This window comes from Mauremys mutica, chromosome 4, assembly GCF_020497125.1.
Source record: "Mauremys mutica isolate MM-2020 ecotype Southern chromosome 4, ASM2049712v1, whole genome shotgun sequence".
NCBI classification, from domain to species: Eukaryota; Metazoa; Chordata; order Testudines; family Geoemydidae; genus Mauremys; species Mauremys mutica.
This window is the reverse complement of record NC_059075.1, coordinates 128,564,850-128,590,629: the sequence shown is the minus strand read 5'-3', so window position 1 is coordinate 128,590,629 and position 25,780 is coordinate 128,564,850. Positions and strand designations below refer to the sequence as shown.

Sequence of the window (25,780 nt, the reverse complement as noted above, 5' to 3'; positions counted from 1 at the left end):
CCTGAAAAACCTCTAAGGATGGAGATTCCACCACCTCCCTAAATAACCCATTTCCAGTGCTTCACCACCCTTCTAATGAAACAGTGTTTCCTAATAGCCAACCTAGATCTCCCTCACTGCAACTAGAGACCATTGCTCCTTGTTCTCTCATCTGCCACCACTGAGAACAGCCGAGCTCCATCCTCTTTGGAACCCCCCCTTCAGGTAGTTGAAGGCTGCTATCAAATCTCCCCTCACTTTTCTCTTCTGTAGACTAAATAACACCAGTGCCCTCAGCCTCTCCTCCTAAGCCATGTGCTCCAGCCCCCTAATCATTTTCAATGCCCTCTGCTGGACTCTCTCCAACATGAGCAAGGGGGTCCGAATCTGGCTCTGGTGAATTCAACACAAGTGTGCAGGTGCAGGCACTTCCAGCCAAGCTCCTTGGGGGCTCGATTTGGACAGGGCCCAGGAGGTGCTGGGGGAATTCAGCCCCAGAACGCAGGCGGTGTTTACGTGCCGTCCTCCTGGGAGTTCTGCCCCGGCTGACAGCCCCACTGTCGGGCTGCGCCGGGTCCCTTGGCAAACGGGAGCTGCAGGCACTTTCCACCGCGGCAAGGACACAGCCCGTGCCTGGCACTTCATCCGTGCCTGAGGGCAGACGCCGCCGTCGGACCCACTAATCTATCACCCTGCAAAGCAAACCGCGCAGCGAGGGGTGAGGCTCGGGTGGGGCCGGGGTGTGGTTCTGGGTGGGGCAGCCCTGGAGATGGGGCTCGTGCTGGAGCTCGCTGTGGGGCGGCGGGTGAGTGTGAGTCTGGGTCTGGGTCAGCTGCCTCGGGCGCTGATCGGGATCCTGGGGCTGGAGCACGCCCCCGCCCTGCAGTCCCTGCTTCTTCTTCGCCACTCCCGGCGCCTAGGCAGCCGAAGGGCTCCGAGCCCCTGGCCGCCGCCCCCCTGCCCGGCCCGGCCCGGCGCGGCGGAGCCGCCGCTAGCTCGTTACCATGTTGCAGGGGCTGAGCGCGGCGCGCGTGGCCATGTGATTGCCTGGGAGGCTGCAGGCGGCGAGCGGAGCCGGGCTGCGCCGGGTCCGGCCGCTGAGCGCCGCGGGGGCGCCGGGAGGCGCGCTGGGAGCGGGATGGCGGAGACCCCAGTAGCCCCGGCGGCCGCTTGCACGGGCTGAGTCCGCCGCTGCCCCGCCGGGAGCCGCGCGTCGCCTGCCAGCGAGGAGCGCACGGGCGTGCGGGGCGCAGCCACTTCGGAGCCGGGCCAGCGCGGCAGGGAGGCGCCCGCTGCTCCGGGGGGCAGGGACCTGCCTAGGTGAGGGGGGTGGCTCGCTGGGGGGGAGGTGCACAAGTGAGGGAGGGGGTGCGCAGGTGGGAGTTGGTGACTGGCTGGGGGTGGACAGGTGGAAGAGGGGTGGACAGGTGGGACGAGGTGGCCAGCTGGGCAGGGGGATAGACAAGTGGAGGAGGGGTGGACAGTTGGGAGCTGTACAGGTGGGGGAGGGGTGGACAGGTGAGAGGAGGTGGGCCAGCAAGGGGGGGTGGACAAGTGGGAGAGGGGGTGGCTGGCTGGAGGGTGGGTGTACAGTGGGGGAGGGGTGGCTAGAGAGGTGGTGGCCAGTTGAGGGGGAGTGAGGGAGGTGGCCAGCAAGCGGGCAGACAGCTGAGGGTTTCTGTCCTCACAGCTGCTCTCCAGTTGGTGGGCTAGGCATAATGCCAGTGCCAGGGGTAACTGTCTTCCCCATGTGTTTGCAGGTGACAGATGGGCCCTGTCTCCAGCGGGGACCAGGGCACTATGGCACAGTCCGTCTCTGCCTTCCAGGCTGCCTACATCACCATCGAAGTGCTGATTGCCTTAGTGTCCGTGCCAGGGAACATCCTGGTGATCTGGGCTGTCAAGAAGAACCAGGCTCTGCAGGATGCCACCTTCAGCTTCATCGTCTCGCTGGCCGTGGCTGACGTGGCGGTGGGCACCCTGGTCATCCCACTCGCCATCGTTATAAACATTGGGCCGCGGATGGAGTTCTACACCTGCCTGATGGTGGCCTGCCCCGTCCTCATCCTCACTGAAAGCTCCATCCTGGCTCTGCTGGCCATTGCTGTGGATCGCTACCTGCGTGTGAAGATCCCCCTAAGGTAGGAAATCCCCTGGGCGCAGCAGAGCCTCTGCTGTCACCTTGTGACGGAGCCGGGATGCTGCTGCTGGCAGCATGAAGACAGGTCCATCTATAATCCTGGCTGAGATCAGGAACACCCCAGCTCCCTCTGGAGCAGCAGGGCCACTCTCATGTCTCCCACCTCCTTGTGTCTCCATCCCGCTTTAAGGGCTGGATGGCCAGGGGGTCTGTCTGTGCATCATGCTATACACACCTGCCACATTGACAGGCCTGCCCGTTGTGATCATGACGGCAGTGAATGTGTCCAGCTCCACAAGGGGTGCTGGCAGTGACCGGCTGCCCTAGATGCTATGGGGAGAAGAGGCCTAGAAGCTGTACCTGATACAGAGCTGCTTGCTCTGCTCTGGCCTGCGCACACACTTATCACTTTGCTTCAACACTTCCTCCCGGGATGTGTTTATTTAGAATGTGCCTGCGAATTGTGCTCCTGTTGCCATGTGCCTTGCACCACGTGGCTATGTAACCCCCCGCACCCCCACCGCCCCACACACTCCCAGGCCAGCACAGAACAAAGAAGTGTGTCCTGGAGCTGAGCGCCACTAGAGAGAGGATTAGCTGCATGACAGTGGCATGCTTCAGACGGCAGGAATGTGAAGACAGCCCTGGCCTGACTCCTGGCTCAGTGGGGCATGGAAATCCAGTGTCTGATTATAATGGCTCTGGGGCATCCAAAGGCCCTAGCGGGACTGGTGCCTGTGCTCTGCGGGGGCTCCTGAGGGGCCAGTGCTGGTGCTGCCTTGGAGCAGAGAGAGAGCCAGTGTTCTAATCAGCACTTGCCACCTGCTCCCCTCTCTGTCCTGAGGCAGAACTGCTTCCCAGAGGAAGTACTGGCTAGGGAGATGCTCCAGAAGTTAGGAAATTTTAAGACCCTTTTCCTCCGGGCTATGATGTTTGCTGACAGAGCCAAGCCCATAGTGAGTGATGTCTAATTGCCATCATGTTGTGCCTGGGCAGAATGTGGGGTATAAATCAGGGAATGCCCTTTGTTTGAACTCTGTAGCACTGATAGGAAATGTTTAACCCCTTCACTTCTCTGCTGCTCCCCTGATGCTCTTGGGCTGCCAGGCTTCGTGGCCTTTTCTCGGCAGAGACCCTGAAACACATGGTGGCATGGGAGCTGGGTAGAGGTGCTGGCTATGCATGGGGGGGGAGCAGGGAGCTGCGTGGTTGCTAGATGGGGTGCATAGATGTGTGCTTCTATATGCACATGTACTGTAGGAAGTTCTCTGAATGTCCTGAGGTTCCTGCTTTGGCTGCTTCTGCTCCTCCTGACCGGAGTCCCTGGCTGGCTCCTCTCTGCTGTTTTTTTCCCAGGGCTCCATGGCAGAGGGAGAGGGGTGGCACCCCCAGACCATGCTGCACATAGTGATCTTGGGGTTCATTAAGCAACAAAGCAGTGAATGAGAAAAGAATACAACTTTGAATAAAACAAACTAGAGAGCGTCTGTGGTGAACAGCTGTGCACAGCTACTCAGGGCCGCCCAGAGGATTCCAGGGGCCCGGGGTCTTCGGCGGCGGGGGGCCCTTCCGTTCCGGGACCCGCCGCCAAAGTGCCCCGAAGACCCGCGGCGGGAGCCCCCCGCCGCCGAATTACTGCCGAAGCGGGACCCGCCGCCCGGTCTTCGGCGGTAATTCGGTGGCGGGGGGGGGGGTCCCCGCCGCGGGCCTTCGGGGCCCTTCGGCGGCGGGTCCCGGAACAGAAGGGGCCCCCCGCCGCCGAAGACCGGGCTGCGCTTCGACGGCGGCAGGTCCCGCTTCCCCCCCCCGCCCGGTTCCCGCCCGGCCCCGGCCGCCACTTCTCCCCCCCCGGCCCCGGCCGCCGCTTCTCCCCCCCCCCCCCCGCCTGGCCCCGGCCGCCGCTTCTCCCCCCTGGCCCCGGCCCCCGCTTCTCCCCAGCCCCGGCCTCGGCCTCTTACCGAGCGCGTCGCCGGCAGGGCCTGAGCCCCGCCCCGCTCAGAGCCCCGTGGTGAGGGGGCGGGGCTGTGAGCTCCACGCCGAGCGGAGGCAGCTGCCCCGCCCCCTCCCCACGGTGCTCTGAGCGGGGCGGGGCTCAGGCCCCGTTGGAGCTCCCAGCCCCGCCCCCTCACCACGCGGCTCGGATCGGGGCGGGGCTCAGGGGCTCGGCCGGAGTCTCGGCGCTTGATGCGCCGAGGCTCCAGGAGAGGGGCGGAGGCGGGAGCCTCCGCTCTTCTCTTGGGGGCCCCTGCGGGGCCCGGGGCAAATTGCCCCCTTTGCCCCCCCCCTCTGGGCGGCCCTGCAGCTACTCTGGGTTCTCTACCCAGCTTCCAGGGCACATGTCTAAACTCCTAGATTCATCATACTGACCCTCATGAGGGAGCGTCTCTACATTATAATCTTCCACAAACATCTCTCTGCATCTTCCCTCTTAAAGAAAAAACAATTAGTTCTTAAATACACATGTATATAAATAAACGGCTAACAACCGTCTAATATCTCTCTGGAGTGAGTCTTTACTGCTCACTTTCCCTTTCTCCAGGCAGGTTAGCAAGTCTGTCTGAGTCTTTCAGGCCGTTTTATCTCCCTCTCTGATCTTCTCAGTATCATCCTTTCATTAGTTGTTCTCTTGTTCCTTGCCAGTTTCTCCTTTGTCTGTTGATGATAAAGGATTAGTCAGTTGGGAGATGCCAGAGTCCACATCAGCTGTCAATGTGTTGGAACTTTCTTGGATTACTCATAGATCCCTTTGATCAAAATGTGTCCCCCTTGTCTGTCTGGACTACATAAAACCTTGGATGCAACTGTTCTTTAATGGTACCCCTTTGGCCCCAAATATTAGATGTGTGATTCCTCAGGCACACTCTATCACCTGGGTTAAGAGATGGGAGATCCCAGGCCCTTTTGTCAAAATAATTCAGCTTCCACTTCTGATTTTCTTTCATCTTCTGCATGGTTTCATTCTCATGAGATTTCAGCAAGTTATCAGTGATTGGTACATTAGATCTGATCCTTCTTCCCATTACCAGATGAGCTGGAGAAAAGCCATTCTCCAGGGGCATACTTTGGTAAACCACTAATGCTTTATACAAATCACCCCCACTGTCAAAAATCTTTTTAAAGGGTGTGTTACTGTCCATATTGACCTTTGCACAAGCCCATTCAATTGGGAGTAATTTCGGCTTGATGTTTTGTGATGGAAATCCCAATCTATGGCAAATTGCCTAAATCTGCACTGGAAAATTGTGACCCATTTAGGGTGACCAGATAGCAAGTGTGAAAAATCGGAACGAGGGTGGGAGGTAATAGGAGCCTATATAGAAAAAAGCCCCAAATTTCAGGACTGTCCCTATAAAATCGGGACATCTGGTCACCCTAGACCCATTAGCACTAAAGACTTCATCTGCAATTCCATGTCTGGAGAAGATTCCCTTCATGCCGGCTATCACTGACTTGCTATTAGTACTGTGCAGTGTGCAAATTTCTGGATACAGAGAATAATAAGCTGTGACTATTAAAGAATCCTTTGATTGCCAGGTAGATAAGTCAGTGCCGACCTTCTCATAAGGCCTTTGTGGAACTGGGTGAGGTCTCAGTGGCTCTGCCTGTTGGCATGGCTTGTATTTCAAGCATGAACAGCAATTTCCTACCACATTAGTAATGTTGTGGTTGATCCGCAGCCAATACAGCACCTCTCGTGCTCGTTGTTTGGACTTTTCAATTCCTAAATGACCCTCGTAGATCTTCTGTAGCATTTCTTTTCGGGGGCTCATTGGACTTACAACCTTACTGCCCGGGAAAATCACCCCATCTATCACAGCAAGCTCAGGTCCGCAGTTCCAATGGTCTCTCCTACTTGGACAGCAACTGCTTATTTCTATAGGCCACCCTTTAATGATCACCTCTTTAAGGATCCCCAATGATTCATCTTTCTCTGTTTTTCCTCTTATTAGTTGCGGTTTCCTTCTCATTCAGCACTTGCGACAGCAAGTAATGATCTTGGGGTTCATTAAGCAACAAAGTGGTGAACGAGGAAGGAATAAAACTTTTAATAAAACAAACCAGAGAGCGTCTGTGGTGAACCGCTCTGCACAGTTACACTGGGTTCTCCGCCCCACTCTCCCCGCTCGCTGGGCACAGCTCTAAACTCCTATATTCATCATACTGTCCCTTATGAGGGAGCGTCTCTAAATTATAATCTTCTGCAAACCTGTCTCTGCACTTCATGGACCTGCTGTGGCCGCAACCCAGCTGAACAGCCAGAGTTTGCTTTTTTGGACTGTTTAGACAGGGTGTCCTGGCAGGGCTACCATCCCCTCTGCGAGTGACACCCCCTACCCCCACCCCCCAGCTCTTGAGGTGAGCATGATGGCCTGATTATTCCAGACTGGCTTTCTCCTTTTATAAGAATATTCTATTTATCCCACACACAAAAAAATCGGTTCCAGTTTGGCCAGGAGGTAAGAATTTAAACACAGCAGCTGGGGGATGCACAGCACCAGGTGTGTCCCTGCAGCTTGCCCATCTCCTATCTAACAGCCTTCCTAAGGCAGTATCCATACACCCCTCCCACCTGAGAGCTGTACTCCCTCCTCCACCAAACTGAGCTCGAACCGCACTTTTGGATACATGATGATATGACCGTTATTATTCCATATTATTATTAATTTCTATTGCGGTAGCACTTAGGAATCCCAGTCACAGCCAGGAGCCCCTTGTGCAAGGCGCTGCACAAGCACGGAACTGAAAGACGGTCTGTCCCAGGCCAGGAGTGCCGGAAGGATAGTTGTTCAGAGATCTCTAGGCCTTCTCAAGAGGGTGAATCGAGGGGTGGGAGCTGAAGGAATCTCCCACCTGTATGGGCAGGGCTAGTGAGGCAACAAGGGAGCAGTTAGCCGGGCTCCTGACTGAGAATTGCCTGGTGTTTCCCTTCTTTTACATACTAAACCTTACGTTTCTAACAAATGTGTTGCTGTGGGAATTTCTTTGCTTTTATGTGTATTTGCCATAGTAAACCAGCAGCGAAGCAGGTCGCATCCCTACACAGCTCGTTAGTGTAGTAGTTAAAGCTGCAGTGATACAATATCGTAGTTCAAGGCTGTGACAGACAACGTTTATAAAGGATTTTTTCCGAGCTAGAACCAGATATAATTTTATACCTGGTTTATCACTGTGTAACCCTCACCCCCGGGTGTTAAAATTACTCCAAAAATATTCTTACTGGGTCTGGAGCTTGCACCTTTAAGCACCATTGATCAGGATGATGCTAAGGCCAGGTTGACCCAGCTACAGCGCTCAGGGAGGGGTGTGAAAAATCTACACACCTCAGCAGTGTCATTAAGCCAACCCAGTACAGGTGGTACGAGGTCAACGGAAGAATTCTACCGCCTCTCGGGGCAGTGGATGAACTCTGCTGACGGGAGAACCCTTCCCGACACTGCAGTCAGCGGCTACAGTGGCGCAGCTGCCCAGCTTGACCCCTGGGTCAACGGAGTTGATCGGCACACCTGGGTGCTCGGCATCTCTGCAGATCAGGCTGCTTGAGAGAAGTATGGTGATAAAGTGCCGGGCAGTGTCCCTGCCCTGCTTAGCCTGGCTTGGACGGTGCCAGGGATGAGCGGGCTGTGGTTGGCTGGTGGGATAGGGCAGAGGAATAGGTGCCTTCTAAAAGGGGTGGTGAGTCGGGAAGGGCCTCTGTGCCCCAGCTGGCATTTGGGAAACCCCAGGGAGGGCTGCTAGCCCAGGGTCCTGTGTCTGGCAGTTCAGGCACCAAGACACTAGAGAGCAGAGAATCAGGCTGTGATAGGATTCTGGAGAGACATGCCACCACCCTGTCACACAGCAGGGTGGGCTCAGCTCTGACCTTCTCTGCACCAGCTGTTTCTCACTTCTTTCACCTCCGTCCCATTGGGCTGGGGAGGACTCGGGACTGACAGCTCAAAGGCAGAGCACGCAGTGCAAGCAGGCATTGCCTTCCAGGCGGAGAAAGCAAGCTGTCTGCCAGCATGAGCATGGCACAGGGGGCTGATAAACCAGCCCTTGCTGGATCATGCTGTTATCCATGATCAGGCTGTTGGCTGTGCTGGAAGGATGGCGAAGTGATATGGGAGCTAGTCTGGGAACTTGGAGACTTGGGTTTAATTCTTTGCTGCACCACAGCCTTCCTGGGTGACCTTGGGAAAGTCACTTAGTTTCTCTCTGTGCCTCACTTCCCCACCTGTACAGAGGGGATAATAGCACCTAATATTGTTCCAGAATAGGTGGGGCTCAGATACTACAGTAGTAGGGGCCATATAAGCAGAGGTGGATTTACAGTGAAACACAGGGTGCCCTGGCAGGGGCCTCCAGGGCCGAGCAGCTGCGGGGCAGAAGCTTGGTCCTGCCAGCTCCTGGGGCTCCTGCTGCAGGCTCCGCACTCACCGACAGCTAAGCTCCCCACTCCCACACCTCCTCCCCGAGCGTGCCGCATTCCTGCCCCTCCCTCTCCCTCCCAGTGCTTTCTCCGCCACTGAACAGCTGTTTGCTGATGCTCAGGTCAGTCCGGGAGGGAGGGGGAGGAGTGGGGCCGCAGTGCGCTCAGGGGAGGAGGTGGAGAAGAGGTGGGGGCGGGGCCTTGGGGAAGTGGGTGGAATCAGGGCAGGGCGGAGCAAAGGCGGGGTCCCCGCACTCCCTCTACACATACCCCTCCCAGCCCCCTGCCGTGAGCCACTCAGGGCAGGAGGCTGGGAGCACCCCCATGACCCCAGCCCACACCCCCAGCCCCCTACCCTCCCTGACTCCTGCACACACACACACACACACCCCACATCCCCACCTGCACCCCTCGCACCAAACGGGAGCTGCCCCAGGTAAGCGCTCCACACCCCAACCTCCTGCCCCAGCCCTGTGCCCCCTTCCTCACCCTAGCTCCTGGCCAGACCCTGCACCCCCCAGCCTGCTCCTGCACCCTAACTTCCTCCCAGACCCTGCACCCCCATCCTGAGCCCTGTCCCACACCCTAAGTCCTGGCTAGACCCCAATGTTTTTTTACATTTTTTTTTTTATAAAGCGCTCTTATCCAAAGTGCTTTACAATAGCTAATGGTACGAACAGTATTTGGAAAGATCATTAACTGGTCTGCCGAGACCCTCAGCAATTTTTCAAGTGGTTGGTGGAAAAATAAGTTAGATTACAAAAACAATCAAGGTACCTCACTTTATTTTCATTTACTTCCTATTACTTATAGGAGGAGGATGAAGGAAAAAAAGAATGAAAAACGGGGCCGGGGGGGAGATAAGAGAGAATGTTCTTTTTCTTGGCTGGGTCCCAAGGAAGGGCCCCAAAAATGAAGCTGAGCACAGGGCCCCACTAACTCTAAATCCGCCACTGCATATAAGTACTGAAGATAAGTTAAGCAGAGTAGCTCTGAGGAAGGGAGTTCCCAGCATGGACCACTGTCACCGACCGCCCAAGGCAGGGCAATTGCTTGGTGGACACCAGTGGCAAGGTGGGGCTCTGACAAGCAGCTTCCACCTTGTCTGCTGAAGGGCGATAAGGCCAACCCTTTCGGCTGTTCTGTTTGCTCTTAAATTGTCCCAGAGCTGCAGCTCCTATCAGCAGCTCCCACAGCGAGCACTGGCTCTGTGTGTGTTGGCAGGGCAGGCGTGCTGGTAGCAGATGGGGGAATGCTTATCTGATGCTGCTGGCTCCCTGTGAGTGGAGCAGGAGCACTGGGTCCTTGGCCAGCACCTCAGCTCCATCTTTGTGCAAGCGGCCATGCTGGTTTTCAGCCAAAATCAGCATTCGCCTGAGTTCTGGGGCTTCTATCTCAGGGTCCTGCTTGTTTTTCAGACCCCAGAGTAGTGGGGGTCACTTGGCTTCAGGAGGGCTCTTCACATTCAGCCATTTACTGGCAATGGGGAAGTTATGCTCCAGTAGGGACCACTGGCTAGATGAGAGAACAACGTGAATGGACTGAATTTGGCCCCACGTTTGAACAGTTTGACTTGACCTTCTCTGCCTCTGTTATCCGCACCTGCAAAATGGGGATAACCCCCAGCTAGCTCACATAGTTGTTTCACAAAAGCTCCTCAGATGGAAGCCCCACGGCAAGGCAGCATATTATCGCTACCCTCAATGACTAGTATTTTCTGTTCCGCAATCTAGTGCTCACCTAGCAGGGCAGGCAGACTTTGCAGTTACCGCTATAAAATAGGCAGGCTGACGCACTGGGAAATGCTTTGTTTTGCATCCTCGCAAGAGACTCCTGAGCGTTAACCCAGTGATTAAAGCTAAAGCTCCTGCTTCAACTGTGTGCCCCTCCTCCCCCACAGTGCACTTTCCCAGAAACCTGCATGATCAAATTAAATCAAGGAGCAGAGCAGCAGATGTGAGGGAACCCAGAGTGCTGAGTGCTTTCCTTGCCTGGCTCCCATTTTTTTTGCTACGTAAGAAGCCACATGTGAAGTGATCCAAATGTTAATCAGATGCCTCGGCCTCTTTGGAACGTTCTGAATGGGGGATACTCGCAACGTGGACACGCTCTGTGCTGCCGCCAGAGCTGACCCACGGAGCTGGTGGGCAGGGATCAGCAGCGGCTTGGCTGCTCAGGGTAAAACGCCCAGCTTCTGTCTCTGCTTGGATGGGTGCATGTCTCACTCTGAAGTTTGCATTCACAGATCCAAGGCCAAATCAGCACAGAGAAGAACTCTTTGCTCAGGAATGGAATGCATGGTTCAAAACAGGGGAATAACCTTCCCTCGTGCTTTCTAAGCACTCCCCCAACCATGATTTTCAGTACAGCTCAGGGCAAGATTCCCAAGCATAGCCAGGGCCAGATGTTCCAAAGAACTCAGCACCCAATGTGCACCCAGCATGCTGAGCTCTTGGCAAGTTCTTACTGCTTGTAGAGGTGTCTGACTGAGAACAGGCTGTCTTGGAAAGTGACTGCCAAGCAATGCTAGTGAGTGCCTGGTTTGGGGAGAGCCCGGTGACTCTTTGGCTGATGTGTTCAGGCTCTAATGCACAGGAGGCTGAGACACCAGCAGGCCCAGGTGATGTTTTACTTTGTTTTTTTGTGGCAAACAGGAGATTTAGCCTTTTTAGTGACCTTCCTACATTCATAGAGGATAAGGCCGGAAGGGACCATTATGATCATCTAGCCGCAGCTCCTGTCTAACACCGGCCTTGGGATTCCCCTGAATGAATGTACCTGGTTTTGTCTAAAGCTACATCACCAATTGTTCTGCATCTACCTTCCCAGTGAAAGAGCAGAGTAAACTGCTTAAATAACTGACCCTGTCAGTTAATAAATAGATACATGTCAACAGGCAGAAGGAAAGAAAAATAAAACGGCCTGTAAGTGGCTCTCTTTGATGTCCATGCAGAGAAGATTGTAGGCTCGTTGGGGCAGGGGCTATCATCACAATACAATACAATAATAAGAATCTCAACACAGCTGGACTGGGTTGGGTTGTGCTGCAGCTATTCCCTGTTTCTGGGAGAACAGCGTATGGGGCATCACCACTGAAAACCAGTAGGTACCCACCCAGGCACCTTCCTCCGCTGGGCCATCTCAGAAATAATGGTGAGGCAGCTGCACTGGTCTCTCTCTCTCATGCACAGTCACACACGCACATGTGCAAGGAGAAATCCGCTCGTGCCACTGCTGCTGCTTCAGCAGCTTCCCACAACAATCTCATCTCTGAACCCTTCATTCCTTTTTAAAACCCTCTGCTTTCTGTCCTGACTCTCAGTATCCCTGCTTGCAGGCTGGATTGAATTAAATCACGACTTAAATCCCCGAGTGGAAAGCCTCGATTTAAATTATGTGTTGTAATCAACTTCCCCATTTGCACGTCATTTATTTGCTAAAGAACGGTGCCTTTTTACTGCTTGACGTAGTCTTTTAAAATGTGTTGATTTACAACTAAATAAAGCCTTTACGCTAGATTTGGTTCATCTTTTTTGCTTCCGAGGAGGGGATGCTATAACTATATATAATTGCTTAAATAAATGAATAGCTTAATATTTTCAGATTCTTATTAATTATACACCTTTAGAATGGCAGAAAATGGTGAATGATACGTTGCTTATTTACTGCAGTTATGTAATATTTATAAAGCATGACCTCAAAAGCTAGATGTTTTGCCCCTGATTCTTTATATAGAAAAGCAGAGTTTTTGCTAGAGGCTCACAGATTCAGCATATACAAGAGGAAGTATTTTTTCACACAACTCACAGTGAACGTGTGGATCTCCTTACAGAGGATGTTGTGAAGGCCAAGACTATGGCAGGGTTCAAAACAGAGCTAGAAAAATTCATAGAGGACAGGTCCATCAATGGCTATTAGCCAGGATGGGCAGGGATGGTGTCCCTAGCCTCTGTTTGCCAGATTCTGGGAATAGGCGACGGGATGGATCACTAGATGATTCCCTGTTCTGTTCATTCCCTCTGAAGCACCTGGCATTGGCCACTGTCAGAAGCCAGGATACTGGACTAGATAGAACCACTGGTCTGACCCAATATGGCCATTCTTATGGCCTAACATTTATTTTTTATTTAAATGTTGTAATAGATTATAATTAGTTTACCCCTGTTGTATTAATTTAGATGGAATATATGGACTAAAGGTGTTAACATAACCCAGCCACTGTCCAACAATAAACAGTGTTAAATAAGCTTTGGCATATAGCGACCTCCACCTGCTCAGTACCATGGCAAACACACCATGAAAACTCCTTTTTACCTTCTAATAAAGAGACAGAAAAGGAGGAAAAACATCTAAAGCCTTTGCAATGCAAATGATTAAATCAGGCTTTCATTCTAACAACATCCCTTGTTTCCTTTCGGTGGAGAGAGTGTTTTGGAAAACCCCTCTTGTTTGACAGTCTTTATCTGGAATCCAAGATGATGGTAACTGTCCTTCTGGGGAAGAGAGAAGTTAAGATAACCACAGCAAGAGCTGCTCTAGCTTAAAACCTGGTACTGACACCCTAGAAAAGAGCCTTATATGCTGATGATGTACTATTATTATTATCTAACCCAAACGTTTTCCTAAAATTAGTTTCTGAAGAAATGAGAACTTTGGGAAAGTGCCTGTATTTATCATAAATGATGCCAAATCTGAAACGTTAGCTGTAAATTTGCCAGACTCTGAAAAGTCACTCCTTTAAAAAACATTTGAGTACAAACAGGTAACGAGTTCTATGAGGTACCTGGAAATTCAAATCTCAAACAACCTCGAAGAGCTCCAAGATTAAATGTCAAACCACTCCGTCAGCCAGTGAACCAAGCTCTGGTGTGCTGGGGGCAGCATGCAATGTCTTGGTTGGGAAGAATAGTCAAAATGAATATTCCGCTAAGGATCTCTGTCTTGTTTCAAAATCTTTCTGTGATTATCCCAGATAAAACCCTAGCAGAAATACAGAAGCGCTTGTTTAGAATTTATATGGAATAAAAAAAGAGTGAGAGCAGATACTTTGTACAGACCCAGTAAACAGGGTGGACTAACTGCTTCAAACATTCTATGGTGCTAGCAAGCCAACCAGCTCACAGCAGAAGTGGACTGGGGATGCTGTAACCCAGCCCAACTGTGGGTCCTGTCGAACAAGAAAATTGCTACAGTGTAAACATTGCTAGGCTACCATGGATTAATAAAAAAGTCTTCTAGAAATTTAGACAAATCCTTTAGCAAAGGCTTCTCTGGAGGGATAGAACCAGAGATAAGAGCAGTTCTTTTCCCTCACCAGTGACACCCATTCCACATAATCCAGCTCTTAACCCAAATTGCAAACCGGAGAGCTTCAAAGACTGGGACAGCCATGGAATACTGACAGTTGGCCAGCTATTCAGTAAAGAAACTTTTCTAACTTTAACTGGCCCATTGGCACTGGTGTGATCACTGCTGGAACACTGTGTCCAGTTCTGTGCCCATAATTCAAGAAGGATGTTGATAAATTGGAGAGGGGTCAGAGAAGAGTCACGAGAATGATTGAAAGATTAGAGTAATAGAGCTCAATTTATTCATCTTAACAAAGAAAAGGTTAAAGAGAGTCTTGACCACAGTCTACAAGTGTCTACCTGGAGAACAAATTTAATAATGGGCTCTTCAGTCTAGCAGAGGAAGGTCTAACACAATCCAATGGCTGGAAGTTGAAGCTACACAAATTCAGACTGGAAATAAGGCGTACAGCTTTAACAGTGAGAGCAGCCACTGGAACAGTTTATCAAAGGTCATGGTGGATTCTCCATCACTGACCATCTTTAAATCAAGATTGGATGTTTTTCTAAAAGCTCTGCTCTGGGAATTATATCGGGGAAGTTCTCTGGCCTGTGCTCAGACTAGATGATCACAATTGTCCCTCCTGACTTTAATATCTATGGATCTCTGAACATATAGGCCGAGAGTGTTAGCATAACCAAGTCACTGTCCAACAGTAAATAGTGTTAAACAAGGTTTGAGGTTTGGTCTACAGAGACCTCCACCTGCTTAGAGCCATGGCAAACACACCATTAAAGAGCCTTTTCACCTTTTATTAAAATTGCAGAAAAGAAGGAAAAACAGTTAAAGCCTTTGCATGCAAAGTAGTAAATAAGGGTTTCATTCTAACATCCTTTGTTCCCTTTAGCTGGAGAGAGGTTTTAGAGAGAAGACCCTCCCTTGTTTGACAGCCTCTTAGCTGGTATCCAAGATGATATAATTGTTGTTTGAGGGAAAAGAGAAGTTATTTGAGCAGGGCTGGAGCTGTTGTTAAAATCCGATCCCGTCTCATCTCAGGTGCTGGTTGGGATCAACCCGGAGCTGGTAGCGTCATCTGCGTCTCTCTCTCTAGCCTGGTTTGGTCAGGACATTTCTTAAGATCAGGATAACAGAGGCCTGGGTCTCAGGAAAGGGTGCAGGCAGCAGCTGTGATGGTGAAGCTTTTGCTCTAGTAGCCTCTGTCTGTTCCTCCCTCCCATCCTTTTCTCTGTTCTTCAGTAAAATTCCTTTCTTTAAAGACCCACAAAGGGGAACGGTGGGTGGAATAGCCCATTCTCTTGATATTTTGTCCACCAATTAGGCCTACTGTCTGACACATCAATTTTGATTCATTAACTTCCGGCTCCACATCTCCTGTTTTCACCACGCATGATTTTAGCTCAGCCCTGGAATTATATCTGGAGGCCTTCTCTTGTTGATGTTCTCTTGCACCTGTTTATAATGTTCTTTATTGGAAAAAAAAGGTGACCTACTTTCCGTGGTAAATTCCTAAGCAGGCAAAAATTACAGACCAATTGTCACACATTTTATACGGTCAGGTTTATTCATTTAAATAACAATCCAAAATCTGTTTTAAATAAAAAAAATCCAATTTAATTTTTTCCCCCAAAAAATCATTGATTTTTTTATCCTGCCCGCTTGCTTGCCAGTCATAGCACTGCTGAGTGCAATGTCTTAGCTCCCACCTCCCACGTCCATCCAATCTTTTCCTTAGAGCAGTAGAATGAGGAGCTCAGCTGGTCTACACCTGAAAATGGAGCTTCCCTCCCTTGTCTGTGCAAGCTGTGCCCAGGAGACGCCAGGTCCGGAAATACCACAGGCAAAGCCTTTTGCAGGCTCCTTGGACCAAAAGTGTAGGCACCGCAAAAGGGTTTTAACGAAATGTCTCTGATCTCCGAGCAGGCTCAGCTTGCTGCTGGTTTTAGGGATGCACGAGGCTTCTTATTTGCTCTGACTTGATACCCACCACCCCTCTCTCTTTCAGAGATTCCTCCCCTACGCACGCTGCCATCTCCACAGCAGCAACCTGGGCAACACCGCCGAATATTGTCTGAAAGTGGGAGGTGTAATTCTGTAAGCGGGAGGCAGGCAGCGCAGTCTGGAGGGTGGAGCCCAAGGCTGGAAGCCCCAGACTAGGATCCTGGGCCTGCTTTTGGGCATGTCACTTCCTCTGTCTGAGCCTTCGTTGCCTGTCAAATGGGGTTGTTGATGATGCTCCCTGTGTGTCACATGTGAGAGGAAGGAGGGTCCAGTGGTCGGGTGCCAGCCTAGTTCTTGGGAGAGCTGGGCTCAATTCCCTGCTCTGCCACAGTGGCTTTATAACCTTGGGCAAGTCCTTTAGTCCTCTCCGGGCTTCAGTTCCCCATCTGTACAATGGGGATAATAGCACTGCCCTGCTTCCTGGAGGGCGGGGGGATGAGGGTAAAAATGGTAATGACTGAGCTGCTCAGATCCTGTTATATGATGAAGGGGGCCAGAGAGATACCATGTGATGTGAGTTTGCTGGAGGAACCTTGCAGGAAAATCGCGATGTTCCTAAAGGCGGTGGTGGTGGTGGTGGGGTAACGTGTCTCCTTTCGCTCCCACACTGTGCCTTGCGTGCCACAGCAGCATGGAAGCAAAGGACACTTCAGGAGCCCCAGCTATACCTAGCAGAACAGAGCAGGGACTCTCCCCCACCCCATCTGCAATGCCTCTGGCCCCCTGACACACAGGCCTGCACTTCCTGTACTGCAGCCACTCTCTGGACTCATTGTGCTAACTACTGGGAAGCCAGAACAAGTTCAAAGGGGCCGGAAATGAATGAAAGGGAGCATCTGACAGGAACAGAACCCCGCCGAGGGCCACTTCCGCTTATAGGCTCCCCTATCCAGGATGCTGGTAGAGATATCAACAGAGGGAAACGGCGGGTGGGACTGGCTCCCTCCTCTGTGTCTTTACCAAAGTTTTGACTTCCCTGCAAGATTCCTGGGGGGAAATCACACGGTGGAGGCAAGCTGTGAAGGCCTGTCTGTAGAGAGCCTGCATCTTTGATCGGAGAAACTGCTTCAGGCCTGATACTCTTATGGCACAGTGCCCCAAAGGCAGAGCTCGGAGGCCAGCCCGCTGCCTTAAAGTTATCCTCCAGGTGAGCACCCAAAGTTGTTGCCTGCCTCTGCACCTGTTTGCAGAGTGAGCCTTGATATGGAGGGGTCAGTGCCCACCAGGGACATGACCCATCTGAACCAACAGGCTGCTGGGAGACGGACTTTCATAAACAACACCAGTAATTGCAATCAGCCTGGGGGAAGGCACGGATTAGTGTTGTCTCACTGTTGGGCTCCCCCATCTGTCTGTATCCAAACCCAGCTGTTATCTCTTGTCTGATATTTATTTGTGCCTGGGCTTGCTAGCGCTGAGTCCCGGCACCTCTAGCTTGGCAGTTCAGAGCCCCGGTGCTTCTGGGCTTGCTGCATTGGTTATGAATGTAAAAAAAAAAATTGCTTGAGCCCCAGCACCTCTTTCATTACAAATTAAGCACTGATGATACTGTAAGTTCCCTGGGGGAGGGACCGTCTTTTGATTTTGCGTTTGTACAGCCCCTAGCACCGTGGGACCTGGTCCATGGCTGGGGCTCCTAGGTAATACTGCAATGCAAATAGTAAATCGTAATCACCAGCCCTGGATTGGCAAAAAGCACTCTGGACACCGCTGGCTAGTGAATCCCACCCTTCCGCTCAGCAGAGGCCAGTAGAGCAAGTTTAAACGTTTTAGGCGAATAGGAAATTCACCTGGAAATGCAGTTTTGGGGCGACCAAAATTATCTGCAAGTGTGGTGAATAGGTTCAGACCGGTAAAAACAAGGACTTTGAAATGGTTCATTCTGACTTTTTGTTTTCAAAATGCTGTTTCGAAACAAGGTTTGAAAACGTTCTGTTTGACCCGATGGTTTGACCCGATGGTTTGGTTTTGGGACCAAAAACAAAAAATTCAGTTGTGGTGCAAAGCAAACAGAAATTGGCAGGATTTTTCAGTGTAGCCACCAAACCAAAAACGCAGTGATTCCCTCAACTCCTGTGTCCACAGCCGCCCCATAGGACCAGGGCATGTCACCCTTTATTCATGCTGTCTGCCACTGCAAGTGGTCCTATTGGTTTTGCTGGGGCTACTCATGCAGGAAGCTGCTCCTCGGCAAAACCTGGTGAATCCTGAGTGAACAGCAAACAAAGCCACATAGCCAGTGCTGCAGGGCAAAGAGCCATTACCCCTCCAGCTCTTGAAAGCCTTAAGGATCTTACTGTTGTCCTACAGGGCCGTGTATTGGCACTTACAAACCTTGGGTTCCTTACCCACTTTACTTTGCTGCTAGCCCCTGTGAGAGACAAGGCAATGGCCAAATGGGTCAGGAATCTGATCTGATAGGGTCTTCCCACCTCCCCCTAAGACTTGCAGTCTGCTTGGTGGGGTGGCAGGACCTGTGAACTCCTGCTCTGTGATGAACGCAAACCTGAGATCTAAATGGTCTTACTGGCAGAAGCCCACACAGACCTGCCGGGAGTCCTCTTCTGGATGGCATTGCATCCCTCCTTGCTACCATGCGGAATGTCTTTCTGAAAGCTCTGCTTCATCTTAGCCTCGAGCTCTGGGTTGGATGCAGGAATCCCTGGGGATGGTTCTCTGGCCTGTGCTGTGCAGGAGCTCAGACTGGGTGGTCATGTCGATCCCTTTTTGGTCTGAACATCTCTTGAAACTGACAGAAAATTCAAAATGGCTATAAAGAAACACTTCTTCATACAGTGCATCGTTACCCAGTGGCAAGTATCAGGGTATCCATGTTAGTCTGTATCCACAAAAACAACAAGGAGTCCCGTGGCACCTTAAAGACTAACAAATAAGCTTTTGTGGGTAAAAATCCCACTTCTTCAGATGCAACCAGTGGAACTCTCAGATTACCCAGTGGCACTCTCTCCCACAGGATGTCATGGAGGCTTAGCTTGATTTGAAAAAGAAATGGCCACTCTGCCTCCCCCATACATGTCTTAGTGGATAGAGTACCAGAGTGGGACTCAGAAGACCTGAAGTGGATTCCTGGCTGTGCCACTGGCCTGCTGGGTGACCTCAGGCAAGTCACTTATAACTGCCTTGTGCCTCAATTTCCCCCATCTGTAAAATGGGGATAATGATACTGACATCCTTTGTAAATCTGTGCGGGGGGGGATTAAAATCTATTATAATGGGAACATCTCCAATGACACTAGCTAGGGGGAAAATAGCATACAGGGTGTGAGCCCTTATAAACCAACCGCTATGTGACAGAAATTGGAGGAACTTTCCCTTGGCAGGTGATTCCATAATCATCCACTGGGGGCTTTCTTGCACCTTCCTTTGCAACATCTAGCACTGGCCATTGTTGGAGATGAGACACTGGACCAGATGGGCCCCCTGCTCTGATCTGACAGGTCAATCTTATAGTGTGAGAAAGGGTAACTGGGAGCTCCTGGCTGACTTTTCCCACACCACTCATTGCATATATTAGTACTATTATTATTTGTATTAACGTAGCACCTAGCAGCCCTAGTCACGGATCAGGGCCCCACTGTGCTACGTGCTGTACAAACACAGAACAAAAAAACAGACCCTCCTTCTGAGAGGTTACAATCCAAGTATAAAACAAGAGACAACAGGTGGACGCAGACAGACTGGGGAGCACAAGGAAAGAATGAGAGAATGTTGGTCAGCATGAGAGGCAGTGGTCTCAGCACACCGGCAGGCTAGCCCTTGCCAATATTTCGTGCTGGCATCGTGACCAAGGGGAGTTTTCAGGCAGGAGTCCAAGCAGGGTGAGGAGGTTGTTCTGTATCTTCAAGCTCTGTGTGGTGAAGGCTAAGGGTATATTTACTCCTCAGCAGAGGCCATGCAGCATGCAGAGTCCAAGGGAGGCCCCCAGGCGATGCTGCATGGAGGGGTAGCCAAGATGCTACAGTGGGTTTTAACATGGGACAGAGCAGCCTGGGGACGGTGGTTGAAAATGCAAAGTGCCGCACCTCATTGTTGCTCTGTGAGCGTCTCCCCAGGTGCTTGTTCTCCTAACAGGCAGAGCACGTTGGAGAAGAGAAGACGCATTTGTAGGGAGTCAGACGGGTTCATTCTCCAGAGCCCTGACACACAAACCATTTCCTTCCGGCCTGACAGTTTGCATATCAAAAGGAGTTTTAGGTTGTGGTTTGGGGTGGGAGAAGGGGGTGAGTGGCAAGGCTGTTGCCATCTAGCCTGTGGTGGAGCGACAGGGCGCAGCTCATGAATCCATTTCATGCGATCGCCTCAAGCAAGGCTGAAAAGTCGTTCGGAGGTGCAAACTGGACAGCCACTCCGCGGGGCAGAGAAAGGTGTAAATGCCTCTCCAGCTAAGTGAAGGGAACACGTGGGAGTTGGCGATACAGGCGCTACGTGATGGATCCAAGGGGGCTGCAGAGGAACAGCTCTATGTATGGTAACGCCAGCACCTTTCAGACGCTGAGCTGTGCGTTAAGCTGAGTCTTCCAAGATAAAACAGCTGAGCTAAACCAGGGGCATAAATCTTCCTGATAAGCCTTGTCACAGGCTACAGAGAGGCTTCTGGCCCCCGACAGCCAGCAGTAGGGAGAATTCCAGACATCCTTCTGGCAAGACACCCATTCTAGCTAAGGCGTGGGAATGATTCTAGCCAGCCAGTCTGCGGCTTTGGGCCAGCAGACCCTACCCTTCAAGGGCAATAAAAAATGTGGAGCTGCTTCTGAGCAGTAGCTCCTGTGGAGCTCAGGTGAATGAAGAGCGGCACTGTGACCCCCAAAATCCAGGAGACCTGCAGGAGGTTCATTGCAAGCTGGGGTGGGGTCGATGAGGCTGAAGCTCCGTTTCCTCCCCCACCCCTTCTGAGGTGTTATCTGAGATGATCACGAAGGTCTCTTCCGGCTTTCAAGTCTATGAGCCTATGAGGCTGTGGCAAGCTGAGCCAGGAGTGATCAGAGAGGAACATTGCTGAGAGATGGAAGCAGCACTGAAAACCTCATGTGTTCAAAAATCATGAGTTAGGATCCCCCCAAAATCATAAGATTAAAACAATGAATAATTCTTGGAGTTTTGTTGCTTCCCTTCTGGGTTTTGAAACTTAGGAGTCATGTTTTCCAGCTTTTCTCTGCAACTATGAAGGCCAGAAACTGTTGTTTGTTTGTTTTATTCTTTACTTGATAGCTGAGATTACCCACAATAACAACATGACTCCAGAAGGTGGGGCTCTAAGAAAAACACCAAATATTGTCAGAGTTGCAGTACGTTCGCACAAGTTAACAAGGTTGTATCTAGTTTAATGTGAGAGATGGGTCAATCCAGAGATGTGAAGCAAACCACTTCTTCCATGTTTTCTCCCTCTTTTTTAAATAAATCATGTTTTTAAGGTGGCTACTGGAGTCTGAGGTGATTTCACCCTATCCACCCCCAAAAGACGAGGACCCCTCAGCTCTCCAAACATATAGAGAAGGTTAAAGACTTTCTGCAGCCTCAACCTTGACTAGGATTTTGGTCAAATGCCCTGTCCTGGGAGGTATGTCACCCAGGACAATGGTCAGGAGCACACAAGATGAGGCCTAAAGACCAAGGAGGAGATGTGCATTGGTGCAGGTGACAGCAGAACAGACTGAGTGCATGGTTGGTGTGGCCACAATACTGCTGACACCTGCCCCTTTGGGGTAAGGTGTAACCTCATAGTTGAGGCTAGAAGGGACTGTTCTGATTCTGTAGTCTGCCCTCCTGTCTCACACAAGCCAGAGAACCTTGCCCAGGGACTCCTGCATCCAGCCCAGAGCTTGCGGTTGCGCTACAGCAGAGCACATGGAAAGAGACATCTAATTTAAGACAACCCTGGGGGCATGTGGAGGGAGGAGTTTCACTGCAAGTCCAGTGACTGCAAAAGTGGCTGGTTCACCCATAGCTGCTCCAGTATTGCGCACTCTGTTTGTGAGCCCTATGGGACAACCCTGGAACTGTATTTTCATCGAGTTAGTGAAGAGGTGCTGAGCCTGGGATTTTGTGCCAAAGCAGGGAAGCCACTGCAGACCCACAGCACAAACTATCATAGATCATAGAATCTCAGGGTTGGAAGGGACCTCAGGAGGTCATCTAGTCCAACCCCCTGCTCATAGCAGGACCAAACCCAACTAAATCATCCCAGCCAGGGCTTTGTCAAGCCTGACCTTAAAAACCTCTAAGGAAGGAGATTCCACTACCTCCCTAGGTAACCCATTCCAGTTCTTCACCACCCTACTAGTGAAAAAGTTTTTCCTAATATCCAACCTAAACCTCCCCCTCTGCAACTTGAGACCATTACTCCTTGTTCTGTCATCTTCTACCACTGAGAACAGTCTAGATCCATCCTCTTTGGAACCCCCTTTCAGGTAGTTGAAAGCAGCTATCAAATCCCCCCTCATTCTTCTCTTCTGCAGGCTAAACAATCCCAGTTCCCTCAGCCTCTCCTCATAAGTCATGTGCTCCAGCCCCCTAATCATTTTTGTTGCCCTCCGCTGGACTCCCTCCAATTTATCCACATCCTTCTTGTAGTGTGGGGCCCAAAACTGGACACAGTACTCCAAATGAGGCCTCACCAGTGCTGAGTAGAGGGGGATGATCACATCCCTTGATCTGCTGGAAATGCCCCTACTTATACAACCCAAAATGCCATTAGCCTTCTTGGCAACAAGGGCACACTGTTGACTCATATTCAGCTTTTCATCCACCGTAACCCCTAGGTCCTTTTCTGCAGAACTGCTACCCAGCCATTCGGTCCCTAGTCTGTAGCAGTGCATGGGATTCTTCCGTCCTAAGTGCAGGACTCTGCATTTGTCCTTGTTGAACCTCATCATATTTCTTTTGGCCCAATCCTCTAATTTGTCTAGGTCCCTCTGTATCCTATCCCTACCCTCCAGCGTATCAACCACTCCTCCCAGTTTAGTGTCATCTGCAAACTTGCTAAGGATGCAGTCCACACCATCCTCCAGATCGTTAATGAAGATATTGAACAAAACTGGCCCCAGCACCGACCCTTGGGGCACTCCACTTGATACCGGCTGCCAACTAGACATGGAACCATTGATCACTACCCGTTGAGCCCGACCATCTAGCCAGTTTTCTATCCACCTTACCGTCCATTCATCCAGCCCATACTTCTTTAACTTGCTGGCAAGAATACTGTGGGAGACTGTATCAAAAGCTTTGCTAAAGTCCAGAAATAGCACATCCACTGCTTTCCCCTCATCCACAGAGCCGGTTATCTCATCATAGAAGGCAATTAGGTTAGTCAGGCATAACTTGCCCTTGGTGAATCCATGCTGACTGTTCCTGATCACTTTCCCCTCCTTTAAGTGGTTCAGGATTGATTCCTTGAGGACCTGTTCCATGATTTTTCCAGGGACTGAGGTGAGACTGACTGGCCTGTAGTTCCCTGGATCTTCCTTCTTCCCTTTTTTAAAGATGGGCACTACATTAGCTTTTTTCCAGTCATCCGGGACCTCCCCCGATCGCCATGATTTTTCAAAGATAATGGCCAATGGCTCTGCAATCTCATCGGCCAGCTCCTTTAGCACCCTTGGATGCAGTGCATCCGGCCCCATGGACTTGTGCTTGTCCAGCTTTTCTAAATAGTCCCACCAATAATATTGGTGTGAACTCATGTCCTCTCCTCTTCCTACCACTCCATTGTACGGGCACCCAGCCTGGGGAAATCGGCTGCAATAACTTGCTGACTATCTCCCAGTGCGGGCACTCTTCTTCCAGAACAAGAGTGCTTTTTTCTGATTTACCTTAATCCCCTGTGGTCTTAGTCTAGAGATGAGAAAGCTGAGGGGCGACATAACAGTCTTCAAATATAAAAAGGTTCTTAGAAGGACAGTGATCAGTGGTTCACCATGGCCACCAAGGGTAGACCAGAAGGAATCAGCTTAGTTTATAGCAAGAGAGATTTGGTTGGGTTTTTAGGAAAAACTTTCTAACTCTCAGGGCAGGGGCGGCTCTAGGCATTTTGCCGCCCCAAGCACGGCAGGCAGGCTGCCTTCAGCGGCTTGCTTGCGTAGGGTCCGCCGAAGCCGCGGGACCAGCGGACCCTCCACAGGCAAGCCATTGAAGGCAGCCTGCCTGCTGCCCTCGCAGCGCCGGCAGAGCGCCCCCAGTGGCTTGCCGCCCCAAGCACGCGCTTGGCGTGCTGGTGCCTGGAGCCGCCCCTGTCTCAGGGTAGTTCAGTGCTGGATCAGGTGACTTAAGAAGGCTGTGGAATCCCCAGCACTGCAGGTTTTTAAGACCAGGCTGGACACACCCCTGTCAAGGCTGGTCTAGGTTTACTTGGCCCTGGGGGATGGGCTAGATGACCTCTCAAGGGCCCTTCCCCCTCCCCATTTCTTTGATTCTAGAAGTGTGTCCACATAGGGACCTATTCCGCAATAGCTATAGCACTGTAAATCCCCAGCCTGCCTTATTCTGGAGTAACTTTCCCATAAAACAGTCACCATCACACGGTGATTTTCCAACACCCCTCTGCCAGCGATGAGCCTGAAGCCCAGGGGAGCTCTCACCCCAGTTAGCTGTACGTGCATCGACCAGTCTGAGGCTGTGGAAATGGTGGGCATTGAAATGGGCTGTAGCAGGGGAAGAAACTGCCTTCTGCTTTGCTTGACAATCTGAGTGTTGCTTTATTTGTGTCCTGGCCCCCGCAAATGCTTTGCACTGCGAGCTCTGCTGTGGCTAGTCCAAGTGGTTCACCAACTCCTGAGAGCCAGGTGTCAGACTGGCTATGCATGAATGGGAGGTGTTCTTACAAGCAGGGTACTGCTGTTCTGAGTCCCTCGGTGGATCATCAGCTGTATGGATTGAACCTGGAACTTCTGAGTCTTAAAGCATGAGCTTCCACTGCTTGCGGTAAAAGGTCCGGCTCTGTCAGCCAAGAATGTAACAGGATCATTGATATCTGTATGTGGCCCAGCCAGCACTGGAGGGGGACAGAGCATCACACTGATGGGGTGGGTTACACTGACACCCAATATGTATTGCTCCCTGTGATGACAATACTAAGTGACATCATGTCCTGTTGCCAGTGACCAAAAAGCACCACGAACAAGGTCAAAGCCAGCCTGACAGCAGGTGCCAGGATGCTCATTCTCTAGTACCACTTCTCTTGTGTAACTGCAATTATTCCTGATGGATGTACGGCTGCCCTAGGGGCATGTGCCGTTCTAGCTCCTGTTCCAATGCACAGCACAGGCTTCTCCTTAGGTAGAAAGAGGCTTATGAATCAACCTTGAAAAACCATGGATTCCAATAATGGGTGGGGGGAATTCCCCAGCTGGAAGTACTTCTAGTACTCCTGCAGACCCATAAAGTCCTTTGCGAAGTTTGGGAAAGCACAGACACCAGGAGGCCTGGCCATCCTTGCTTGAGACCTGGGTTTGACGTGAGGGACGATTCAACTTGGCAGATGCAAGCGATGCTAGCGCACCAGAGGAGAAAGCTGTAATGTCGCAAGAGACTAAGGGCAGAGAGGCCACAGCCAGTTAGACATGAGTTTGCAACGTGATATGGCAGCAAAAGAGACTTGTGTTTTTTGGCAACACGCGTGCAGAAGGATCACGTCATGGAGCAAGGGGCTAGGGGGTGCTAGAGTCCCTATGGCCGTGAGGAGGCCAAGCCTACAATCCTGCAATCTGTTCGAAGCACCGCCGCACCAGGAAGAGAAAGATCAAGTGGAAGGAGTTCAGAAAGCAGTGACCAAAATCATTAGCACCACAATTTCCAGGAGGGCTCAGCTCCCAAAAGTAGTGGACAGATTTTCAGAGCCGGGCACATCAAATCATATAAACGAAGGGCAGGAAAGGCCCTTGAGAGATCGTCTAGTCCAGCTCCCTCTGCTGAGGCAGGATCAAGTAAAC

At 51.3% G+C, this 25,780-nt stretch overlaps 1 protein-coding gene across 2 annotated transcripts in view; it reads left to right on the top strand.

The window, feature by feature from the left end:
• Positions 1–517: 517 nt before the first annotated feature.
• Positions 518–25,780, top strand: part of ADORA1 (adenosine A1 receptor) — a 69,023-nt gene continuing 43,760 nt past the window's right edge. Inside the window, exons 1-2 of one of the 2 annotated variants that reach the window (XM_045012790.1) lie at positions 518–697; positions 1,740–2,120. In XM_045012790.1, coding sequence (XP_044868725.1) covers positions 1,747–2,120 — 374 coding nt within the window. In that variant the 5' untranslated portion in view covers positions 518–697; positions 1,740–1,746. Of the gene's footprint in view, positions 698–961; positions 1,300–1,739; positions 2,121–25,780 lie in introns of those variants that run through there. The other variant, XM_045012789.1, reaches the window with a different exon arrangement.